Genomic DNA, 21055 nt, shown 5'->3' on the forward strand with positions numbered 1-21055 from the left:
CTAATCACTTATACTCAGTTCACCATACAGCCTTTAACCATGAGCAAAACCCATACAGCATATCCAGCTCTAATTTAAGGGCATGACATGAAAAATGTCAAATAATGCACACAACAACTGACAATATTAATCACAGTCTGACCTGACTTGGAACATGGCACATACAGAGTGTGAGTGTGGTTTGAGCTAAACATTTCATGGGGTCTGATAGAAAGCTAAACTATTGAACCCGGGACACTGATATCAGGAGCTGCACAGAATCAAAAAAATATCTGATGATTTTTTTTGGTAAATTTATAACAATCTCATATTGACTTATAAATGATATATAAAATAATTTTGAAAAATGTATATTTATTGCAGAATGATTTAAAAACCAAAATTATTAACTCTTTCAAATTTATTTTAAACAATATTGTATTTTTTTTAAAAATAAAATGCTATCCTCATATCATAAAAGTTTGCCAGTGTTTTCCATTCGGCATTTAAGCCGGGTGTGCCGACCACCTTCTTTTGAAAGCCGACCACCTTTCGATTTTAGGAGGTCACAGTCGGCTTTTTTTTCAAAATCCGGATATTTTTCGGTTCCGTACCGTTAAAATTTGAATACTAATCCCGCCTTGTTTTCATTGACAAAGATGGCGTCCAAACGTCAAATTTCAATGTTTTCATTAATCAATCGGGGAAAAAGAAAGGCAGATGACGATGATGATAAAGAAAATACTAGACTAAATAAGTTACATAAAATTGATAGTAATGTTGGAGTTGTTTGAAATTGAACAAAAATCAACCAAACAACGGAAAAGACACGCAAGTGAAGACAAATATGAGCAAGACTTCAAATGACTCATAGTCACAGAGGAAGGATACTGTAACTGTTCTGTGTGCCAAAAATACGGCACAAAAGCAAGAAACAGGACGGAAACCTGGATTGAAAGGCCTTCAATCCATATTGATGCATAAGATTGTAAATGAAAGTAGAGATATAAGAGATGATTAAATTTTTGAAAAAAAAATAAAATCAAAGAATATTTGACAATTAATATGACTAATTCTATTTATGTTTGTTCAACTCCATTAAAAGTGAATATTATACTAATCTTTATTTTTGTGACCCCGCGTGCACCCACAGTAAATAAAAAAAGGTTGGACATTTAAAAAAAAACACCCGGTTGCAAGTTATGTTTTCAAAACACCCACCTTACCTTAGTGAAAAAAGGAAAACACTGTTTGCTATAACTTCATTGAAGGTCTTCATTTAAAACAAGAACGTGTCAATAGTACACAGATGCTCCATCCACACTATCATTTTCTATGTTCAGTGGACCGTGAATATGGGGTAAAATCCCTAATTTCGCATAAAAATTAGAAATATCATATCATAGGGAACATGTGTACTTAGTTTCAGTTTTGATTGGACTTCAACTTCATCAAAAACTACCTTCACCCAAAACTTTAACCTGAAACAGGATAGACGGACGAATGAACAGACCAACAAACGGACACACAGACTAGAAAACATAATGCCCATAAGTGGGCCATGAAAAATTCTGATGTAATTAATTATATAAAAATTTCTTAGAAAAGTATAGAAATATACGAAATTTATAATGAAAGTCAATGGTTTGACCTTAAAATTTTCATTTTATTTTTGATTATTTCTTTGTGTTGATGGGTTGCTTCTTGCTGTCGTAACATTCACATATATATCTGTATCTTTTACATTTTCATATCAACTATATTTCATTATTTCAATTAATGCTAACAAATTTAAGCATACTAATGGCCAAAGTATATATCGAAACATTAAGATATATATGAAAGTACTAAACTGAACTAGATTAAGAACCAACCTAGACCTTTCATATCCATGTCCAGTTAACAAAAAATAGTTATTCATATGTCAATCATGTATACGCTGATAAAAAAAAAGACAGCTAGACATATAAAAAACTCGATAAATTAATTGGGGTTTTTTCAGGAAAAGAAAATGCTGTAAAAGCCAATTTTTTTTCTAGCCCCACATAAATTTTGATAGATAATTGACAAGCAGTTACAACTAGAATAAGCATTAATGGCCCTTTTTTTTTATTATTATGAAATCTCTTAATAGTGACCCGTTTCCTGGGTGTGTGTCAGAATGTCAAAATCATATGAATTAGACAATATCTATCTGACATATGACTTGAAAAAAATACCAGTCAGACTGAGTAATCCTGTAAAAGTGTCAACCATAAAGACATAAGCAGTGGCAGATCCAGGGGTTGCAACCCCCCCTTTTTTTTTTACGATCAATGCATTTGAATGGGAGCATGTAGTTGGAACCCCCCTTTACTCTGGGTTGGGAAACCCCCCTTTTTAAAATGGCTGGATCTGCCCCTGATAAGAGTGTAGGTCCATCTTTGTCAATATTGATGCATTATTAATGAAAAAATAAATCTTCCAAACACAAATAAGTTTAACAGCAACCTTACATTACAAGTTAACCAAAATGAGATAACTGACAGGTCTTTCTTCTGCGATTGGCTTTCAATAAATTTCCAATAAAAAGTACCAAACAGGCTATTAGACAACAACACTAAAACAACAACAAACCAAAACAACATTGATTATAAAACCAGTCTTTGCTAATTAAATTTTCATTAATGAAATTCATAAAATTCCAAAAAACAAATTAGGAAAAAGGTTTAAAAACAAATCTTTCAGATTAATTTTCTTCAGAATGAAGATCTTTCTCTTAATGAAGGTATGAAAAGTTGACACTGAAACATATGATCCAAACTTGATTTGGAAAATTAGCTAGGTTACATAAGGCCTCGGATCACAATTAATTCCCTTTGTTCGTGGTCTAGGAATATAGTTCCCAATTATTATATGGGGAATTTCTTCCCAAGTAATCTGTCTACTGTTTTCTTTGAAATGTTTACTATTTAGGTGGTCCTATCAGTTGCATATATATTGAAATAAGTAAAACATGTCGTCATTTATTCAAGATTCAAATCCTACCATTGGCATGCTAATAGGGCCCTCAAAAGAAAAAGCACTGATGGATTGTACTGGGACAAGCATATTTTATTAGAATAATAATGGTCTATAAGCAGTTAAATTTATTTCATGTTTGTGGCGGTGCAAATTTTTTAATGCAATTTGACTTTAACTAAAAAATGCATTGTAGCCAAGGGGAAGAATAATTGTGTTCTGAGGCCATAAATATAACAAGGATATCATTTTACACCATTCCTGTTATGCAACATGTATCTGTATGCTTATTTTGAAAGACATTTTCAAGATTGGTGTAAACAAACATTAACAAAACAATTCATCTGCCTTCGGTTGTAAAGGAAATGTCGGACTTCGCCAGTACAAGTACATATATCTAGAGAAATTACATAACTGTTGTCACCATGATATAATATTAGTGTGATTACACTTAATACTACCTCTTATATATCTATATTTTTAACATCAGCAATATGTTTTCCATTTCCGAAACGGTAAAAATGTCAAATGTGATTATTCTGAGAGTTTATATGTCTTGTACATGCAATGATATACATTCATTCAGTTAGTGCTAATTCTGAATGCTTGCTGCTGACATTCAAAGGAATTGTTTAGATTGTTCTTAGACAGAACCGTTTTATGATGCAAATATGATTGGCAACTCCGAGGGAGTAGCAACTGAACCCTTGTAGTGCATTGGAAAATGGGTATATTTATCTACATTAACTCTGGAACCTTGAGTTAATAAAACGAGAAAAGGGATAGTTATCAACAACAGAATTTAAGGATGATAGCTGCTCAGTGTTTCAAAATAACAAGCCTTTTAAAACACTGCAAAAAAAAGAAGGGTCCAAGTGCATCTTTTCAAAGATCCTTAAAAATAAATTGATGGGAAATAATTCTCACTGGACTTTTCATACATTTAACATTGACACCCCTTTTTCCTAAAAAAAAGAAAAAAAAAGAAACAAGAATGTGTCCCAAGCACTATCATTTTCTATGTTCAGTGTAGTGTGAAAATGGGATAAAATCTCTAACTTGGCATTATAATTAGAAAGATCATATCATAGGGAACATGTTTACTAAGTTTCAAGTTGATCGTACTTCAACTTCATCAAAAACTACCTTGACCAAAAACTTTAACCAAAACTTTAACCTGAAATGGGACAGACGAACAGACGGACAAACGAACGGACAGATGATCGGACGCACAGACCAGAAAACATATATAATGCCCATAAATGGGTCATAAAAATAAAAAGTATTTTATAACATTTTCAAATTTTTAATCTATATATAATCAAATATGGAAAAAAAAGTAGGGGTTAGCAGGGAAAACAAGTGAAACTGCAAGCTACTGCTCACTGATGATACCCACGCCGCAAGTGGATAATTTTAATAGTGTAAAAATATGCAAGTGTTTGGTAAACAGGAAGTTGTTGAGTGATGAATTTGAAAAAGCATCACACGGTATATCAGACTTATATAAACCTTGAAACCAAATTTTAGAAATCCTTGTATTGTAGTTCCTGAGAAAAATGTGACGAAAATTTTCAACTTGGCTCTCATGTGTTAAATCAGACAAATGTTCGGTAAACAGGAAGTCGTCGAGTGATGAATCTAAAAACGCATCACACGGTATATCAGACTTACATTAACCTTGAAACCCAATTTCAGAAATCCTTTTATTGTAGTTCCTGAGAAAAATGTGACGAAAAATATTCATGGGACGGATGGACTGACAGACGGATGGATGGATGGACAGACAGAGGTAAAACAGTATACCCCCCTTTTTCAAAGCGGGGGTATACAAATTTCTAAAGGCACAAGTACTACATGGATAAAACCAAGGGATTCCAAATATCTGGCAAAAATCCAAAAACAAGAGTAGCATGCATCCTTCAGGCCACAAATACAAAAAAATTGTCAAGATATATCAAGTATTATTGGAAGTCGAAGTCCTTAACGAGTGACACCTTAATAAAAATAGGTCTATAGTAATATGGCAACTTTATTTAAATATGACCAGTATGCAATAAACCTATCTGGAACAATGATCTCACAAATGCCAAAACTAGCCTGACTTATAGACATTAAGGTAATTTCTCCAGAGAACCTTAATATAGCATGATAGACATGTTGTGAAACATAACTAAACATCCTTTGATACTGCCTTGTTATGTCTTAAAAGACAAAAATAAAATAAAACTGTTATCTGTTACTACATAGACTTAACCTTCCAATTTACATCAGAAACAGTCCCATTTTCAGATTTGCAACAAGAGTCATTAATTATAATGAGGAATAAAATTCAGTATTTGTAAAATAATAAATATATAGGAAATCCTGATATTTAAGAGAATAAACTTAGCATTGATAACTGTCTTTAAAGTATAAAAGTCATGATAGAGGACTTACATGTATAATGGACTAACTTTGGCATTGTAAAATGTTGACAGAGAACTGAATTAACACAGAATTTGTTTTGGGAAAGTTGGTATTTGTTTGTATTCCAAACCTTAAAAAGAGTTTTAACTACATATGCAAGAAGTACTTATAAAACTGAAAGCAAATATTTAGATTTACATGTATCTCTATGAAGGTGTATTATGTGTCATTTGGTCTCTAATGTGACAAGCATACGACATCTTCTTTTTTTATATTATATGAAGTTGGTGCAGACATTTTGTCTTGATATAATGCAGCCACTAATGACCACCCCAAATAAGGGTTATTTAGGCCCTGAATCCCATCTCTAAATAGTATTTCACCAAACATGTCCAATAGATTTTGCAATATTTGAACATTCACTTATACAAATCTAGATAATCAAATGTCATCTTATTAAATGTGAAGTTCTGTACCCAAATATAATAGATGGCATTAAACATTATACAATATTTCACTATTTATATTGTATCAAATTAACAAAAGAAACATAATATCATTAAAAGCTAGTGTTTCCCACCCCCACATCTACCCAACATTGATGCCTGAATCATTACACATGTAACTATGTACATACATAAGTAAACCTGATCATTATAACCTCTTTATGGTCAATTTATATGTATCTTGTTAAATCTTAACAGTTTTTGACAAAGACATTAACCATAGACATGGGGCAAATCAAATTGCAAGCTTGCACATTTTTTTATAGCGGTCATCAGATACAAAAAGATAACCTTAGGCTAAAAATGACATATTTATGAGCAAAAACTGTGTATTACATATAAAAAAGATTGATATCTAACTAGCGAATGGTCATGGACATATGATTATACAATTTTCCATAGATTTTCATAGATTATTAAAACATTGCCTTAAATCTATTTTCCTTCTTCTTTTTTTTTCAGGGGGGTAGGCGGGATAAAGATTGAAACTATCTAACTAGCCAATGGTCATTGACATATATGCTTTTATAATTTTTCATATATTTTCATAGATTATTTTAATATTGTCTTACCGGTAAATCTATTTACATTTTTTTTTGGGGGGGGAAGCGGGGGGGGACAGAATGAAACTGTTAGACATTTGAGTCTGTTCAATCTCAACAAGTAGAATGTCCCAGATATGACAATTTGATATCACACATATATAATTCTTTCTAAATGTTTAAGTGTTGATGGCTGAGATAGAATCTAAAAGTCCTTTGCCTTCGGGCAAATATTCTCAAAATAGTGTACCATTAACAAATTTGACAAGTATTTAATCTTAACAAAAACTTTTTCTTTAGTTATTATTTAACTTGAAACTTGGTTAATTTTATCACAAAAGTGCTATTTCATTCTGAAGTTGAGCACTTTGAGAGAAACTGTGGTTAAAACCTAAGCAAAGTTTTATTGAAATTTGTTTAGTTCAAGTTTAGTAATTTGAACACACATGTACCATATATACCTTTTCATTTCCATATTTATTTCAGCCGTTTTTACGACATTTTGTCAGTATGTGTAATATAAATATAAGGAAAAAGGATATAGATCTCAATTAACTTCTGATAATATTTTATGGTTCTGCTGATTGGTCAAAATTTATACATGTAGTCTGCAGAATATGAAATTATGCAATTTGGTGTGCAGTTCATTGAACTCTGTAAATCAGTGCAGTAAGTAGAAATCTATTAATGTTTGGCTTTTCTCAATAAATGTGTTACATTATTTGACTTGAATATGTTTACTGTAAACCAACTTATCTTAGTGTCTGAGTAAGTCTTTTCTAGCTTATTTGCTGTTGTTTTTTATTTGGTCAGGGTGTTGTCTCTTTGACACATTCCCCATTTCCATTCTCAATTTTATTATAATATATGGTTACAGTGTTTGTAATTTTCTATTGTGATAACATTATTTGTGCAAATTCATATTTTGGTTCATACTTATAAACCCCATTGGTGGCCTTGGGCTGTTTTTTGCTCTAATTGGTCAGGTTGTAGTCTCTTTGACACATTCCCCATTTTCATTCTTAATTCATATTGTACAGAAGTCTTATACTGAGACAGTCTAATTTTATACAAACAAATAGTGGTCTTTCAACTCTCTGTGGTCTCTGGGAACATAGGGAAAAGGCCTATTCATTTTAAATTATTTAAGAAAATTGTCTCTCGTACTGCATTGTCAGTGAACATAATATGATAGACAACCAGCAAGTAATCATTATTGAATTTGTATAGACTCACAGAACTATTTGGTATGAAGCAACTTGGTCCCAAAGTGGAAGGTTTTGGCAGTGTTATATTTTCTCTTTCCTGCAAAGAAAAAAATGAAATGTAATTTCATTCTCAAAACCATGCATAGACATAACTTACATCATTTAATAATTCAATTTCCAACAAAATATAAATTTTATTGGACCCTGGACAAATCTGGTAGAGCAGTTATGAACCTCATTGAAATGTGTTACTTAAGCAGACTGACTTAAGTCTATATTAAGGTGTCATTTTGTACACATTTGGGTCACTTGTTAATTCACTCGTGGGCCTGCACTTAAAGTTCTAATTATTTAAATAACTTAATTTCTTTCGAAATCATATTCAATATTTCATTTGTTACACATGTCGAAAGTATAATAACTTAAATATTATCTGCCAATTTAATTCAAAAGACCTGTCTTCAAATTTAACCTGAATGAAATCTTATCCTGTTCTGTTTTGCTACCCTTTAGAGAGCATAGCTTTCAGTAAGACAGCAAATTCATACAATCAGATAAAACTCTGAAAGACATTTTCATAATTATTCAAAAATGCATTGAGTTGCAGCAAATTTGAGTATAGAAAAATTATAAAGAATATTTTTTCAAACACTGGCTTTGACTTTATTAAAGGATACTAGCATTTAACATAAAGATAAAATGTAATTATCAAAACTTAAAGCATTAAATAACATATATTTGAAATAAAGCAGAAGGCATTGTGTATGAAAATTGAGGTGTTAATTATTTAGTTTATTCTTTGTGGTCTTTCTAAACATGTAAAGCAACCATTGAAGAACTCATCAAAGACAACAGGCTTGTAATTTAGTATGCCATACACTTGTTTCATCAAAGAATAATCATTGGCAGAAATCAAAACAGTTGGAAGACAAAATTAATTATCAAGTGTTTTTGAACAGCAATAATTCCCCAAAAGGTGTGCAAATGCCTGGGGTAAGAAAAAACTCAAGTGTTTAGAATGATGATACCCTGGGGGGATAAAAACACCCACTAGAATCACAGCACCCCAGGGGTTTGAAAGAGGTTATTCAGACCTACATAATATTTTCAATGAATATAGTATTTATGTAAGTTAAATTAATAAATATATTTTAAGCACAAATATATGAAGTTTAGGGGGGACTTTTGTGGGAAAATTTGGTTGATAATATCGTGAATCACTAAAACATGATTGGACCTGGATCCACCCCTGCAAATTATATACTGTACAACTAAGATTCTGCACATCAAATACCCTTGATTGGAACAAAAAATGTAATTCTTATTCCTAGGGTCAGCTTTACTGTTTACGTAGGTCAGCTTATTATTATTTTTGATACCATGGGTAACAATCTATCTTTCTGCACAGCAGATGTTCTTTCACATAGGACAATTTTATTATGCAATTTATGATATTGCATGTCAATTAACACAGATATATAAACCCTGATCAATCAATTTCAAACACACCAGAACCTTGACCTTGTCAATCTCTCTTCACCTTGAAACTTGCACATCATTCAAAATCAAAGGATAAATAAAATTTTATTTGTCCAATTTTTCATCACCAGATAATTTAGTTTTAAAACTTTTCATCACCAGATATTAAATTTTAAAACTTTTCGTCACTAATTTGTATATTTTAATGCTTATTTAACACAAATCATATTTGTGCAAGCATTTTATCACAAACAAATAATGTAACAATTGAAAGACAAGTCTGATGCCCTGTTTGTACAACACAAAGCAGGAGGTCCAAAATTTTAATCTGTCAGCACCCCATGCACTTTGATGTTTAAAATATAATCTCCTGAGTGAGTAACCAAAACCACTAAAAGACACTGTAGAATAACTGCATAGACAGAGCTAGCATATCGATGATATTCTGAAAGCTGCTCACAGCCAGGCGCATGGATGTATTGATATTACATACAAAATATCAGATATCTTTCATAGACACTAAATGTTTTAAAAAGTGAGTTATCTTGGTCTGATTTCCAACATTTTTTCCAGTGCAGACAGGTCAGACTAGCTGCTAATATCTTTAATTCCAATAGCCCCACATAGTGTTAAAACAACACAATATCAGTTATCCATATATATGGTTTTACACTAGTAATTTTGGGGCCCTTTATAGCTTGTTGTTCGGTGTGAGCTAAGGCTCTGTGTTGAAGGCCGTACTTTAACCTATAATGGTTTACTTTTTAAATTGTTATTTGTATGGAGAGTTGTCTCATTGGCACTCACACCACATCTTCCTATATCTATAGCAATTTTTGTCATTTTTCTTTGTAATAGAATATAAAATTTTGATTAGAAATTTGAAATCTATTATTTGCTGTGAAAACCAAGAGGCTTATAAGTTCATTTTGGAGTAATCTTTGCTTTTTTTCAATAGTCTGGGAACTAAATTTTATTTTAAATGTGCATCCAACGAATTTTTAAGTTGATGTCCTTCATAACATGAAAAGTATGCACATGCTTTAGAGAAAGCCTTAGTGACTGTCTAACAATAGCATTCGATTTGTCACTCCTGAGTCACCCAAAAATATGGTCAAGTTGACAACAAGATTACTAAAGATATAATTTTGGAAAATGACTCAAGTCCCTCAGATTCTGTCAGATTTATTACAGATACTTGACTTTGCAATTTTGGTCTTTTGCAAAATAAAACTATTGACCATGAATGAAATAATATCAAACTGACATGATTAGATAATAAAAAAAATTCTTCCTTACTGACTGATAAATTTATAAAATTTAAAAATAAATCAAACAAAACAAAACAAAAAAAAACCACATCACTTCCTGTGAAGCAAATCGTATTTTTGGTAGGTTTTCATTATTGCCAAAATTCCATTGGAAAAGATATTGCAAAAAAAAAAAAAATTGGCACTATGTGTATGCAACATTGCTTTGAATTGAAAATATTTATCTCACATTTTTGTCAAATGTTCAAAAATTGTCATAATAATTAAATGCATGAAAAATTCACAGTAATTAATTCAGCCAAAAACTTGCACCAAGTTGACTAGGTACTAATAATAGTCAATGACTATATATCTGTCCTTCTGACAAAGTACCTGTAGGCTGTATCAAGGTAAGGTGGTTTATGGAGACATTTCCCTTTACTGTCCAATGTAAAAACAGCCCAATAAAGTCACAACGGTCAGTATCAAAGCGAATGTAAATCATTATTTTATGTGTCAGATTTTATTGAAACTTCACAGGAGGCCATACCACACACAATAACAATATTGCAATAAATATTCTTGTAAATTGTACAATATGTGTGACCAATTCATAAAATTTTGACCAAGGTTACTTAAGGCTGTTAAGTTTGTAATAAATATTTTGTTTTATGGTTTGACCTCTCAAAACTAAGAAATAATAAAGTCATAATATTTAATATTTCTATTAAGTAAAAAAAAAGTAATAAAACTAGTGAACAGTGGCTTTTAAATATTTTTTTTATTATTTTATTCAGACTAAAGATTTTTTTGAAAAAAATTAACCTTAAAATTTTACTAAAAGAACAATTGAATTATAGATATTATGAAAATTACTTTTTTTCTCTACAAAATTGAAAATATTTAACTGATATTAGTATAAGCAAAAAGAATAAAGAAAAAAAACACTTAAAAGACATAGAAATAATTTGCCTGCATAATTGATGTTGGGTTACACTAAGTTAAAGTCATATGGAACGAGTGAGTGGTGAAAAATAATGTTTATCCAATTCTTGAACCAATGCATGTATATATCATAAACTTAGTCCTCTGTGCACGATTTTATAATTTTTTACGCAAATATATCGTATAATCGTCAATTTTTTTTCTCTCTGTCTGTTATGATTTAACAAATATGGCTGCTCATTAAATGCCGTGTTTTGAAGCCGAAGTTGACCGATTGTCACCATAAAGTAAACAAATAACAAAAAGCATGGGTATTTAGCATGCGTTTAACAGGTACAAACAGATAATTGTTTATTTTAATGACAGATCCATGTGTATTGTGATTACCGGATTTTTACCAGGAGGGTTACGCTCAGGTCACTATGCATACCGAAAATATGTTTCCTGAAAATTGTTTCCTGGAAGCAAGCAATTAAAAATAAGTAAACTTCCTTTAAAATGTGGACAAATTAAAGAATTTTCCTCAGAAAAAAGTATATGTACATAAGTTGTATACGGAAAGCTTTCCATTTAGTTATAAAAAACATATGTAATTTTTTTTTTAATTTGAGGTTTCTTATGACTTTAAAGATAAAGCTGAAAAATATATATATTTTAAATTATCTAGATCGATTAAGTACTGTCGAAAAAGAAAAAGAAATTCTCAGGAGTCAAAAGTCAGAAAATGATTTATTGAAAAGTATTGAAAGGCTGCATTTTCACAGATATATGAAAATTCAATATTGTGCTGGAATGAACTTAAGATGTAGGATTCTTATATGTCAGCTTGTAAAATGGTAAATTTTCTGTTTCTGACATTCAAAGTTTTAAAAATTTTGCTCAATTGGTGTATTTTAGTCTAGGGCTAAAATGGGTTTTATTTTGATGCTTAAATTAATGTCCTATTGATAAGAATTATTCAACCTTTGGATGACTTAATTTGAGATCACTGTAATGATTTGACCTACTAAAATATATTTAGTATTAAACTTAAAAGCAGTATATTTGAAATTGATCTTTTTGTTTAACCTAAAGAAATCAATGTAACAATGAAAATGAGGTCAACAAAAGAATAGGAAGAAATTGTCTAAAATGCAGGTTGCAGGTTGCGGGTTGCAAGTTGCGGGTTGCGGGTTGCCACAAGGGGAGAAGCATGGAATGGTGTAATCTACATAATTTTACTTGTTTCACTTGTTATAACAATTTTATGATCAATGTTAAAGGCATGGTATTTATTACAATACACATCATTCTTGTGTAAATAAACTTACACCTAAAATAGAAATCTATCAATTTTCATTAATTACAATATCTTGATGGGTTTATGTAATATTATACACACATTTTCGTATGAAAAAAGAAAGCTTAACAAACATTTGGGTAAAGCCTTCAACAAACGCGTAAATTCTCACCACTAACTAATACATATTAAGCATCAAGACTTGACACGGTTTTAATTTTAAGTGGTTAATTAAAGACTTTTTGCTTTTAAACTAGATATATATGTACATCATTGTATATATTTTTGATTAACAGTGTTTCTGGATTCTTTAGCTAAGTTCTATTGCATTCTTAGCAAGGGTCCTTCCCAAAAGTCTTGTTTTCGCTTGATGCTCCTTTAAATTTTTACTGGATTTTTTAAAAAATACGCTATGAAAGGCATTTTTTTTAAAAAGTGTTGCAGGGGAAATAGAAATACCGAGCGTCTGTTAGTCCTTTCTTCGCCGGTCTATCCGGCTTTTGTTATCGCTCCCACGTGTACAACTTTTGCAATTTTTTTTTTTATAAAACTATTCTTTAAATAGGTTATAAAAGGTTAATATCAGCAACATCTATGACAAGTTCTAAAAAGGTTGACGTATTTAAAAGAGTTATGCCACTAAGAAGTATTATTTTTTTAGAAAATGTCCTGTGAGCTGAACATGTATCTCTGGGTTTTTTTGTTGCTGTCCTTGAGTAAAGTTTCAGTTTGACTTGAGAGTTGAGAAACTATGATAATTGCAAAAGACAAGCAAAAATTCTGAATCACTGAATATAGACCATCAAACAGAGCTGCCCCTTCTGCCAAAACAAATCTCAATTTTTCAGAAAAAAAACATTTGAAATACTTTGTAGAGCCTCCAGGATTACTTGGGCATGTCTTCCCATTTGAAACTTTCTGTATTTCGGTCCTGTCTTTCATGTATTGTCAAAATAGTAATTTACATGTATATATATAAGAATTGCACTTCCAATTTTCATCAGGATGCAAAAATGTGCCAACTTGAAGGTTCTGTGTTGAAGACCGTATTGTAAAATAATACTGCTTACTTTAACTTCATTGTCTTGGATGGAGAGTTGTCTCATTGGCACTCGTACCACATCTTCTTATTTGTGTACTAGTGTTGTACTCATGTTGTTTTTGTATCAGGATTATATGTTCTACTAACCTCTAGTTTTCAGTAAGTGTTTATTTCTGCCAATTTAAAGCACAAGAGTGCATACGCTAAAATGTATCGCCTTCTTTACTAGTCATTGATATTATGTTGATACTCCTAAATATATATCTTTATTACAACTGTCACATAAATTTAGCATTTACCAAGAAAACTAAACATTGACCAATGAACCATGCCAGACAGACAGACATGTACAGCTAACAATTCTTCCGTACAACAAACATAGTTGATCCCTATTACTTATAAATTAAGAAAAACAGACCAAAACACAAAAACTTAACACTGAGCAATGAACCTTGAAAATGAGGTCATGGTCAAATAAAACCTGCGCGACTGACATATAGATCATAAAATATTTCCATACACCAAATATAGTTGACCTATTGCATATAGTATAAGAAAAAAGGGGCGAAATATAGATTTTGGCTTATATCTCTAAAACCAAAGCATTTAGAGCAAATCTGTCTGGGGATAAATTGTTTATCAGGTCAAGATCTATCTGCCCTGAAATTTTCAGACAAAACAGACAACCTGTTGTTGGGTTGCTGCCCCAGAATTAGTAATTTTAAGGAAATTTTGCAGTTTTTGGTTATTATCTTGAATATTATAATAGATAGAGATAAACTGTAAACAGCATGTTCAGCAAAGTAAGATCTACAAATAAGTCAAATGACCAAAATTGTCAGTTTACCCCTTAAGGAGTTATTGCCCTTTATAGTCATTTTTTAACAATTTTCATAATTTTTTGTAAATTTTTAGAATATATTTTCCACTGTAATTACTGGGCCAAGTTCATTATAGATAGAGATAATTGTAGTAACAAGAATGTACAGTAAAGTAAGATCTACAAACACATCACGATTACCAAAACACAATTTCGTCATGAATTTATCTGTGTCCATTGTTTAATATGCACCAAGGTGAGCGACACAGGCTCTTGAGAGCCTCTAGTTTACATAAATAAGGCCGTTAGTTTTCTCGTTTGAATTGTATTATATTGTCTTATCGGGGCCTTTTATAGCTCACTATGCGGTATGGACTTTGCTCATTGTTGAAGGCCGTACGGTGACCTATAGTTGTTAATGTCTGTGTCATTTTGGTCTTTTGTGGATAGTTGTCTCATTGGCAACCATACCACATCTTCTTTTTTATAGCCAATAATTTTTTAATTACAGCCTCAAAAATTTTGAATGTCCACTGAAAGGGATTTTATTGTTTAAGTAACTAGATTGAGACAGATTAATGCGTTCTATAGAACCTGTTCAGCCTATGTCAATTTAAATTTTTTATTACTTTAACTTCACTAGAATCAATGTTTAGAACTATTATTAGCAATTGAGCAGTATGATAAGCATCAAAAGGTGGTTACCTGTATGTGTATTAAAATGATGATTATAGAATTTGAAGATATTTAAAAATAAAATGACAAAATTAAATACTGACAAAATATTTCTACCCTACAGTATGTGTACTGTAAGAAATAAATAATATTAAATTTAGCAGTCATTGGGTATATTTTATATGTATTAACTCTCCTAATATGACCTTATTACATTTATTTATAATATTCATATGTGTGACCTGACCCACAACCTGCAACCTGCAACCCGCAACCCACAACCCGCAACCCGCAACCCGCAACCTGCAACCCGCAACCTGCAAAATAGCACTTCCCGAATAGGAAAGCCTTAATTTTAATTATACTATAAATATTTATGTATCAATTAGGTCAAGAAATTCAATTATATAAAAATATCTTATTTATTTATTCTTTATTTCAGATTGTGATTGCCTTAAACAAAAATTTGGGTATGCTTTCATATATTATTTCAACCATAAGGCATAGCTTGACAGTGTATCAGTTAAATGTGTGCATGAGAGAGTTGGAAGCTTGATTGGGGATATTAAAGGTATTTTAATTGATTGTTGGTTGCTTAACACCTAGTGGAAAACATTTTGTGCATGTTCAGGACAATATGAAAGGGCCTAAATGCATAGGTAAAAGAACAATCAATATAACATTATTTAATGTCATTGAAACAAGTGAGTTATCCCCCATTTCTAGTTACAGGATCAACCATAAAGGGAGATAATTCATTGATTGAATTCACTGTCGATGGCGAATTAAAATTCAATTATCTCTCCCATACTCTAATTTATTTTTTTCTTTCTGCATGGCATTATAGATAATTCAATTTAATAAATACTTCTACATTTTCATTTTACAAAATGCAGTATAGTTCATAGTATGATAAAAATAAAAGCTTTTGCAATTCTTGGAAATCCCATATTTAGATTCCTCCATTACCTAATTATCACCATAAACACTATTTCACAGAATAAAGCAATGAAGCATGACACTTTTATTGAGCAAAAGCCCAGAAATATCCAGGAAATTTACAGCCATCAAAGTCAATCATGTATGAAATATAATATGATGACATAAAGAATTGATTATCAAAGAGTGGATTGCTATTTTAGAATAATACTTTTATTAGTTTTAATAAGACTGAGTAATTCCTAAAGAAGTAATTACATTGAAATATCGGTAATTTGTTAGCAACTTCCTTGTTGATATAGCATGTTATATAACTTGTATCAGATGATCTCATTGGCTGAAAGAAATGTGTCTCTATGATTGGTTACCTGTCACACTTTTTCTAGAATTACTGTGAAATGAAAAATAAATACCTTAAGTCTGCTTTATATATGACTGTAGGAAAACATAAAAATATGAGTGTGAAACATCATTGTATAGAATGCACTGTAAATTACCAATATAAGGGAGATAAGTCATGCAAAGTTATTACAATTTGTTTTTTATGGAATTGTCTGCAGTGCCAACTGTAGCAATAAAATTACATAGTAAGGATCACCATTTCTTTATAGGACTCTGTTTGTCTTTGAAAGCTCAAATAATGATTAAATTCTTTCTTCCAAAGATATCATAAACAAGACAGTGCACAACCTGTTCCTCTGATTTCAGTATTTTTGTGACTTTACTTTTAACTTATTGAATTTATTTGAAAGTCTGCAGTATATATATAAAGTTTTTGCTACAAGTTATAATAGTATAAACATTATTAATGTTCTATTAAAATTAGGTTATGGTGAGATGAACAATGCCAGACAGACAATTTCATCTAACAATTATTCAATACACAAAGTATAGTGGTCCTATTTTAATAGTACCAGAGAAACAGATGAATTAACAACATCTTAACATTGACCTATGAACCAGGAAAATGATTTCAAGGTCATAAAAGCCAAGCCTTTTTTACTGTCATTTCATACACCAAATATAGTTAACCTAATGCTTATAGAATCTGAGATTAGGATTTGACAATGTAACTTAACCTTGATGTATGTAATGATTCATGAAATGAGGTCAAGGTCAGATATACCCTTATTTAAACCTAACATACATGTAAATGATGCAAAGAACCCATATACCAAATATGGTTATCCTATTACTCATAATAAATGAGTGTTTAACTTGACCAAAAAAAAGTAATCATTTTTAAACAGTCACTGAACAATGTAAATGAGGTCAAGGACATGTACAAACAAGAAATGGGAACTTCATAACATGACATGTCTTTATACAAGGAATGAAGCATCCAGATTTTCTACCATCAGAAATATATTTAAGCTTTAAACTATTTTTTTAGGCCATTGTTGCCAATTGTAATCCCTTTTATGTCTCACATTCTGTGACTTTCATGGTAGGCAAGACAAAAACTGAATTGAGATATAGACACAGGGATGGAATACTGGGCTTCTATAGTACAAGACTTAACATTTGATACACTTCACTGAGTGTACTTAATGAATTCCATCAAACTTGAAACATTGAAAACTCCAAATATAAAAAAAGAAGATGTGGTATGATTGCCAATGAGACAACTTCTCTCCACAAGAGACCAACATGACACAGCAATTAACAACTATAGGTCACTGTACAGACTTCAACAATGAGCAAAGCCCATACCGCAAAGTCAGCTATAAAAGGCCCAGAAATGACAATGTAAAACAATTCAAACAAGAAAACTTAACGGACTTATTTATGTACAAAAAATGAACGAAAAACAAATATGTATATAACACATACTCAAGATTCACCCAAAGTTTACCAGAATACAGAGCAAATCTGAGAAATGCAGCAGTAAGCTACGTCTGTTGAGAGTTACATATAGGTTCCTTTTATAAAGTTTTAACAAGAGTGCACACACTGAAATGTCTCGCCTTCTTTACTAATCATTGATTTTATGTTGATACTCCTAAATGTAAAGTTTTATTACAACTGTCACATAACTTGACTTGACTTAATCCTCTTCGCTCCTTGTGGAACATAGGGCTGCTACTGTCACATAAACTTAACATTAATTAACCAAGAAAACCAAATATTGATCAATGAACCATGAAAATGATGTCAAGGTCAGATAAACATGATAAACCATGCCAGGCAGACATGTACAGCTAACAATTCTTCCATACAACAAATATAGTCGACCTATAGCTTATAGTTTAAGAAAAACAGACCAAAACACAAAAACTTAACACGGAGCAATGAACTGTGAGAATGAGGTCAAGGTCAAATAAAATCTGCGCGACTGACATATAGATCATAAAATATTTACATACACCAAATATAGTTGGCCTATTGCTTATTGTATTAGAAAAAGAGACCAAAACTCAAAAACTTAACTTTGACCACTGAACCATGAAAATGAGGTCAAGGTCAGACGACAACTACCAGCTAAACATGTACACCTTACAATCATTCCATACACCAAATATAGTAGACCAATCGCATACAGTATAAGCAAAACAGACCAAAACACAAAAACTTAACTATAACCACTGAACCATGAAAATGAGGTAAAGGTCAGATGACACCTGCCAGACGGACATGTGGGTCAAAATCTTTAATTGTTTTTACATAGGCGGTAATGGTAACGTTTTTTCCTGTAGCTCAGTCCATATCGTAAACTTGGATTTGTATGATAGCTCGTTTCGAAGCTGTAACATTTTCACATATGTGGTTAAATTTTCGGGGTACGAAGTGAGATTACTTTTTCCGTAAATTAGCAAACCCCGAACATCCTTTTGTGATGCGGCTCCTTGTGGTAAAATATCCCCTTTTTAACACAATAAGTTATTTGAAAATTTAATACTTTGAACACATTCAATAGCTCCATAGTTTTTACACATTTATTCTATGTTCCTCTACTTTCCTAATCACCACAAATAATTAAGTTCAGTCATTTGTTAAAAATAGAAACATGTCCAATATCACTACACAGAGATTTTTTCTTTACACGTGACTTTTGAGTTCCTCATTTCGAGGCGCATTAGGGATGTTGTCCCAATATAATTTGGGTCAAAATCTTTAATTGTTTTTACATAGGCGATAATGGTAACGTTTTTTCCTGTAGCTCAGTCCATATCGTAAACTTGGATTTGTATGATAGCTCGTTTCGAAGCTGTAACATTTTCACATATGTGGTTAAATTTTCGGGGTACGAAGTGAGATTACTTTTTCCGTAAATTAGCAAACCCCGAACATCTTTTTGTGATGCGGCTCCTTGTGGTAAAATATCCCCTTTTTAACACAATAAGTTATTTGAAAATTTAATACTTTGAACACATTCAATAGCTCCATAGTTTTTACACATTTTTTCTTTGTTCCTCTACTTTCCTAATCACCACAAATAATTAAGTTCAGTCATTTGTTAAAAATAGAAACATGTCCAATATCACTACACAGAGATTTTTTCTTTACACGTGACTTTGAGTTCCTCATTTCGAGGCGCATTAGGGATGTTGTCCCATGTACAGTTTACAGTCCTTCAATACACTGAATATACTAGACCTATTGCCAATAGTATCTAAGATATGGACTTGACCACCAAAACTTAACCTTTTTCACTGATCCATGAAATGAGGTTGAGGTCAAGTGAAAACTGTCTGACGGGCATGAGGACCATGCAAGGTACGCACATACCAAATATAGTTATCCTACTACTTATAATAAGAGAAAACTTTACATTACAAAAAATTGCCTCCATATACAAAGTATGAAGCATTCAGGGGTTCTACTTTCTAAAATATAAAGCTTTTAAGAAGTTAGCTAACACCGCTGCCGCCGCCAGATCACTATCCCTATGTCGAGCTTTCTGCAACTAAAGTCGCAGGCTCGACAAAAACTGCATGACTACATTTGTACTATTAAAACACTAAAACAGATTCTGTAGGTACAAGAATATGGAAAATTTTTCTGACCAGCAATTAATTCTCTCAGAGGATTAATGTAATTTTAAACAACTCTAACAATATATTTTTCCACTGAATATTGAACCCTAACAGTTATGTAAACATAAATTCAGTGTACATGACGTTGACCACAACAATCACATTTAATATATAAATCTTGTGGTCAATATGTTTAATTGGCAATCCTCCTACATATTTACCCCACTCTTTATACAGTTTAATCAGAGTGTGAAAGCTACATAAATGTAAATACTCATTCATTAGGTTAATAGAACTACTGGACATTTGCCACCATATAATAATTAGTAAACCTACTAAATCATTAACCAAGATCTAAAGAATCTTAACTGAATGGAAAATGTACTTTAAAAATTGTAGATATTTTATGTCTTTAAGGGAATGTTTTCCTTCCTCTACTAAACTATAACTTATTCAAGTAAGGGGCCTTCGGGGGGGGGGGGGGGGGGGGGGAACAACTCCTTAAAGATGTCTGATAATTTAAGTGCAAATAATAAGGCAGATCTTTTAAGTTTAACCAACAGCAACATTGACTGAGGCCAAGAAAATTGGCAATAGCTCAGAGGCGGATTTAGGGGGGCCCAGAGGGCCAGGGCACCCCCCCCCCCTTTTTGGGAAAAAATTTGGTTGCTTATATAGGGAATCACTGAAGCGTGACCTCTTAGGTCAGTCAGTGGGCCCCCACTTATGAAAATTTCAGGATCTGCCACTGTAGCTCACTTTGCGTTTTTGCATCAAAAAGTTAAAACCTACCTAACCAATATTAAATAAATCTGTTATACAATTTCAATTCAATTTGCTATGATTTAATTTTTTCAGAGTTTTTGCAAATCATAATAAGGTGCACTATCCTTGAAAGAATTTTTCCATAAATATCAGTTCTAATTTATTATTGTATTATTATTTCTTAGATATTATTGGCACCCATGGCCAAATACAGGATCATACGATACAACTGTACTTTAA

General features: G+C 31.7%; 1 protein-coding gene across 1 annotated transcript in view; it reads right to left on the minus strand.

Moving 5' to 3' along the window:
• LOC143047486 (sestrin-3-like) overlaps nt 1-21055 on the minus strand; it is a 61527-nt gene that overhangs the window by 18563 nt on the left and 21909 nt on the right. Inside the window, exon 3 of the mRNA XM_076220540.1 lies at nt 7673-7741. Within this exon, the coding sequence (XP_076076655.1) occupies nt 7673-7741 (69 nt within the window). The remainder of the gene's footprint in view (nt 1-7672; nt 7742-21055) is intronic.

The sequence above is a fragment of the Mytilus galloprovincialis genome, chromosome 10 (assembly GCF_965363235.1).
Source record: "Mytilus galloprovincialis chromosome 10, xbMytGall1.hap1.1, whole genome shotgun sequence".
NCBI lineage: Eukaryota > Metazoa > Mollusca > Bivalvia > Mytilida > Mytilidae > Mytilus > Mytilus galloprovincialis.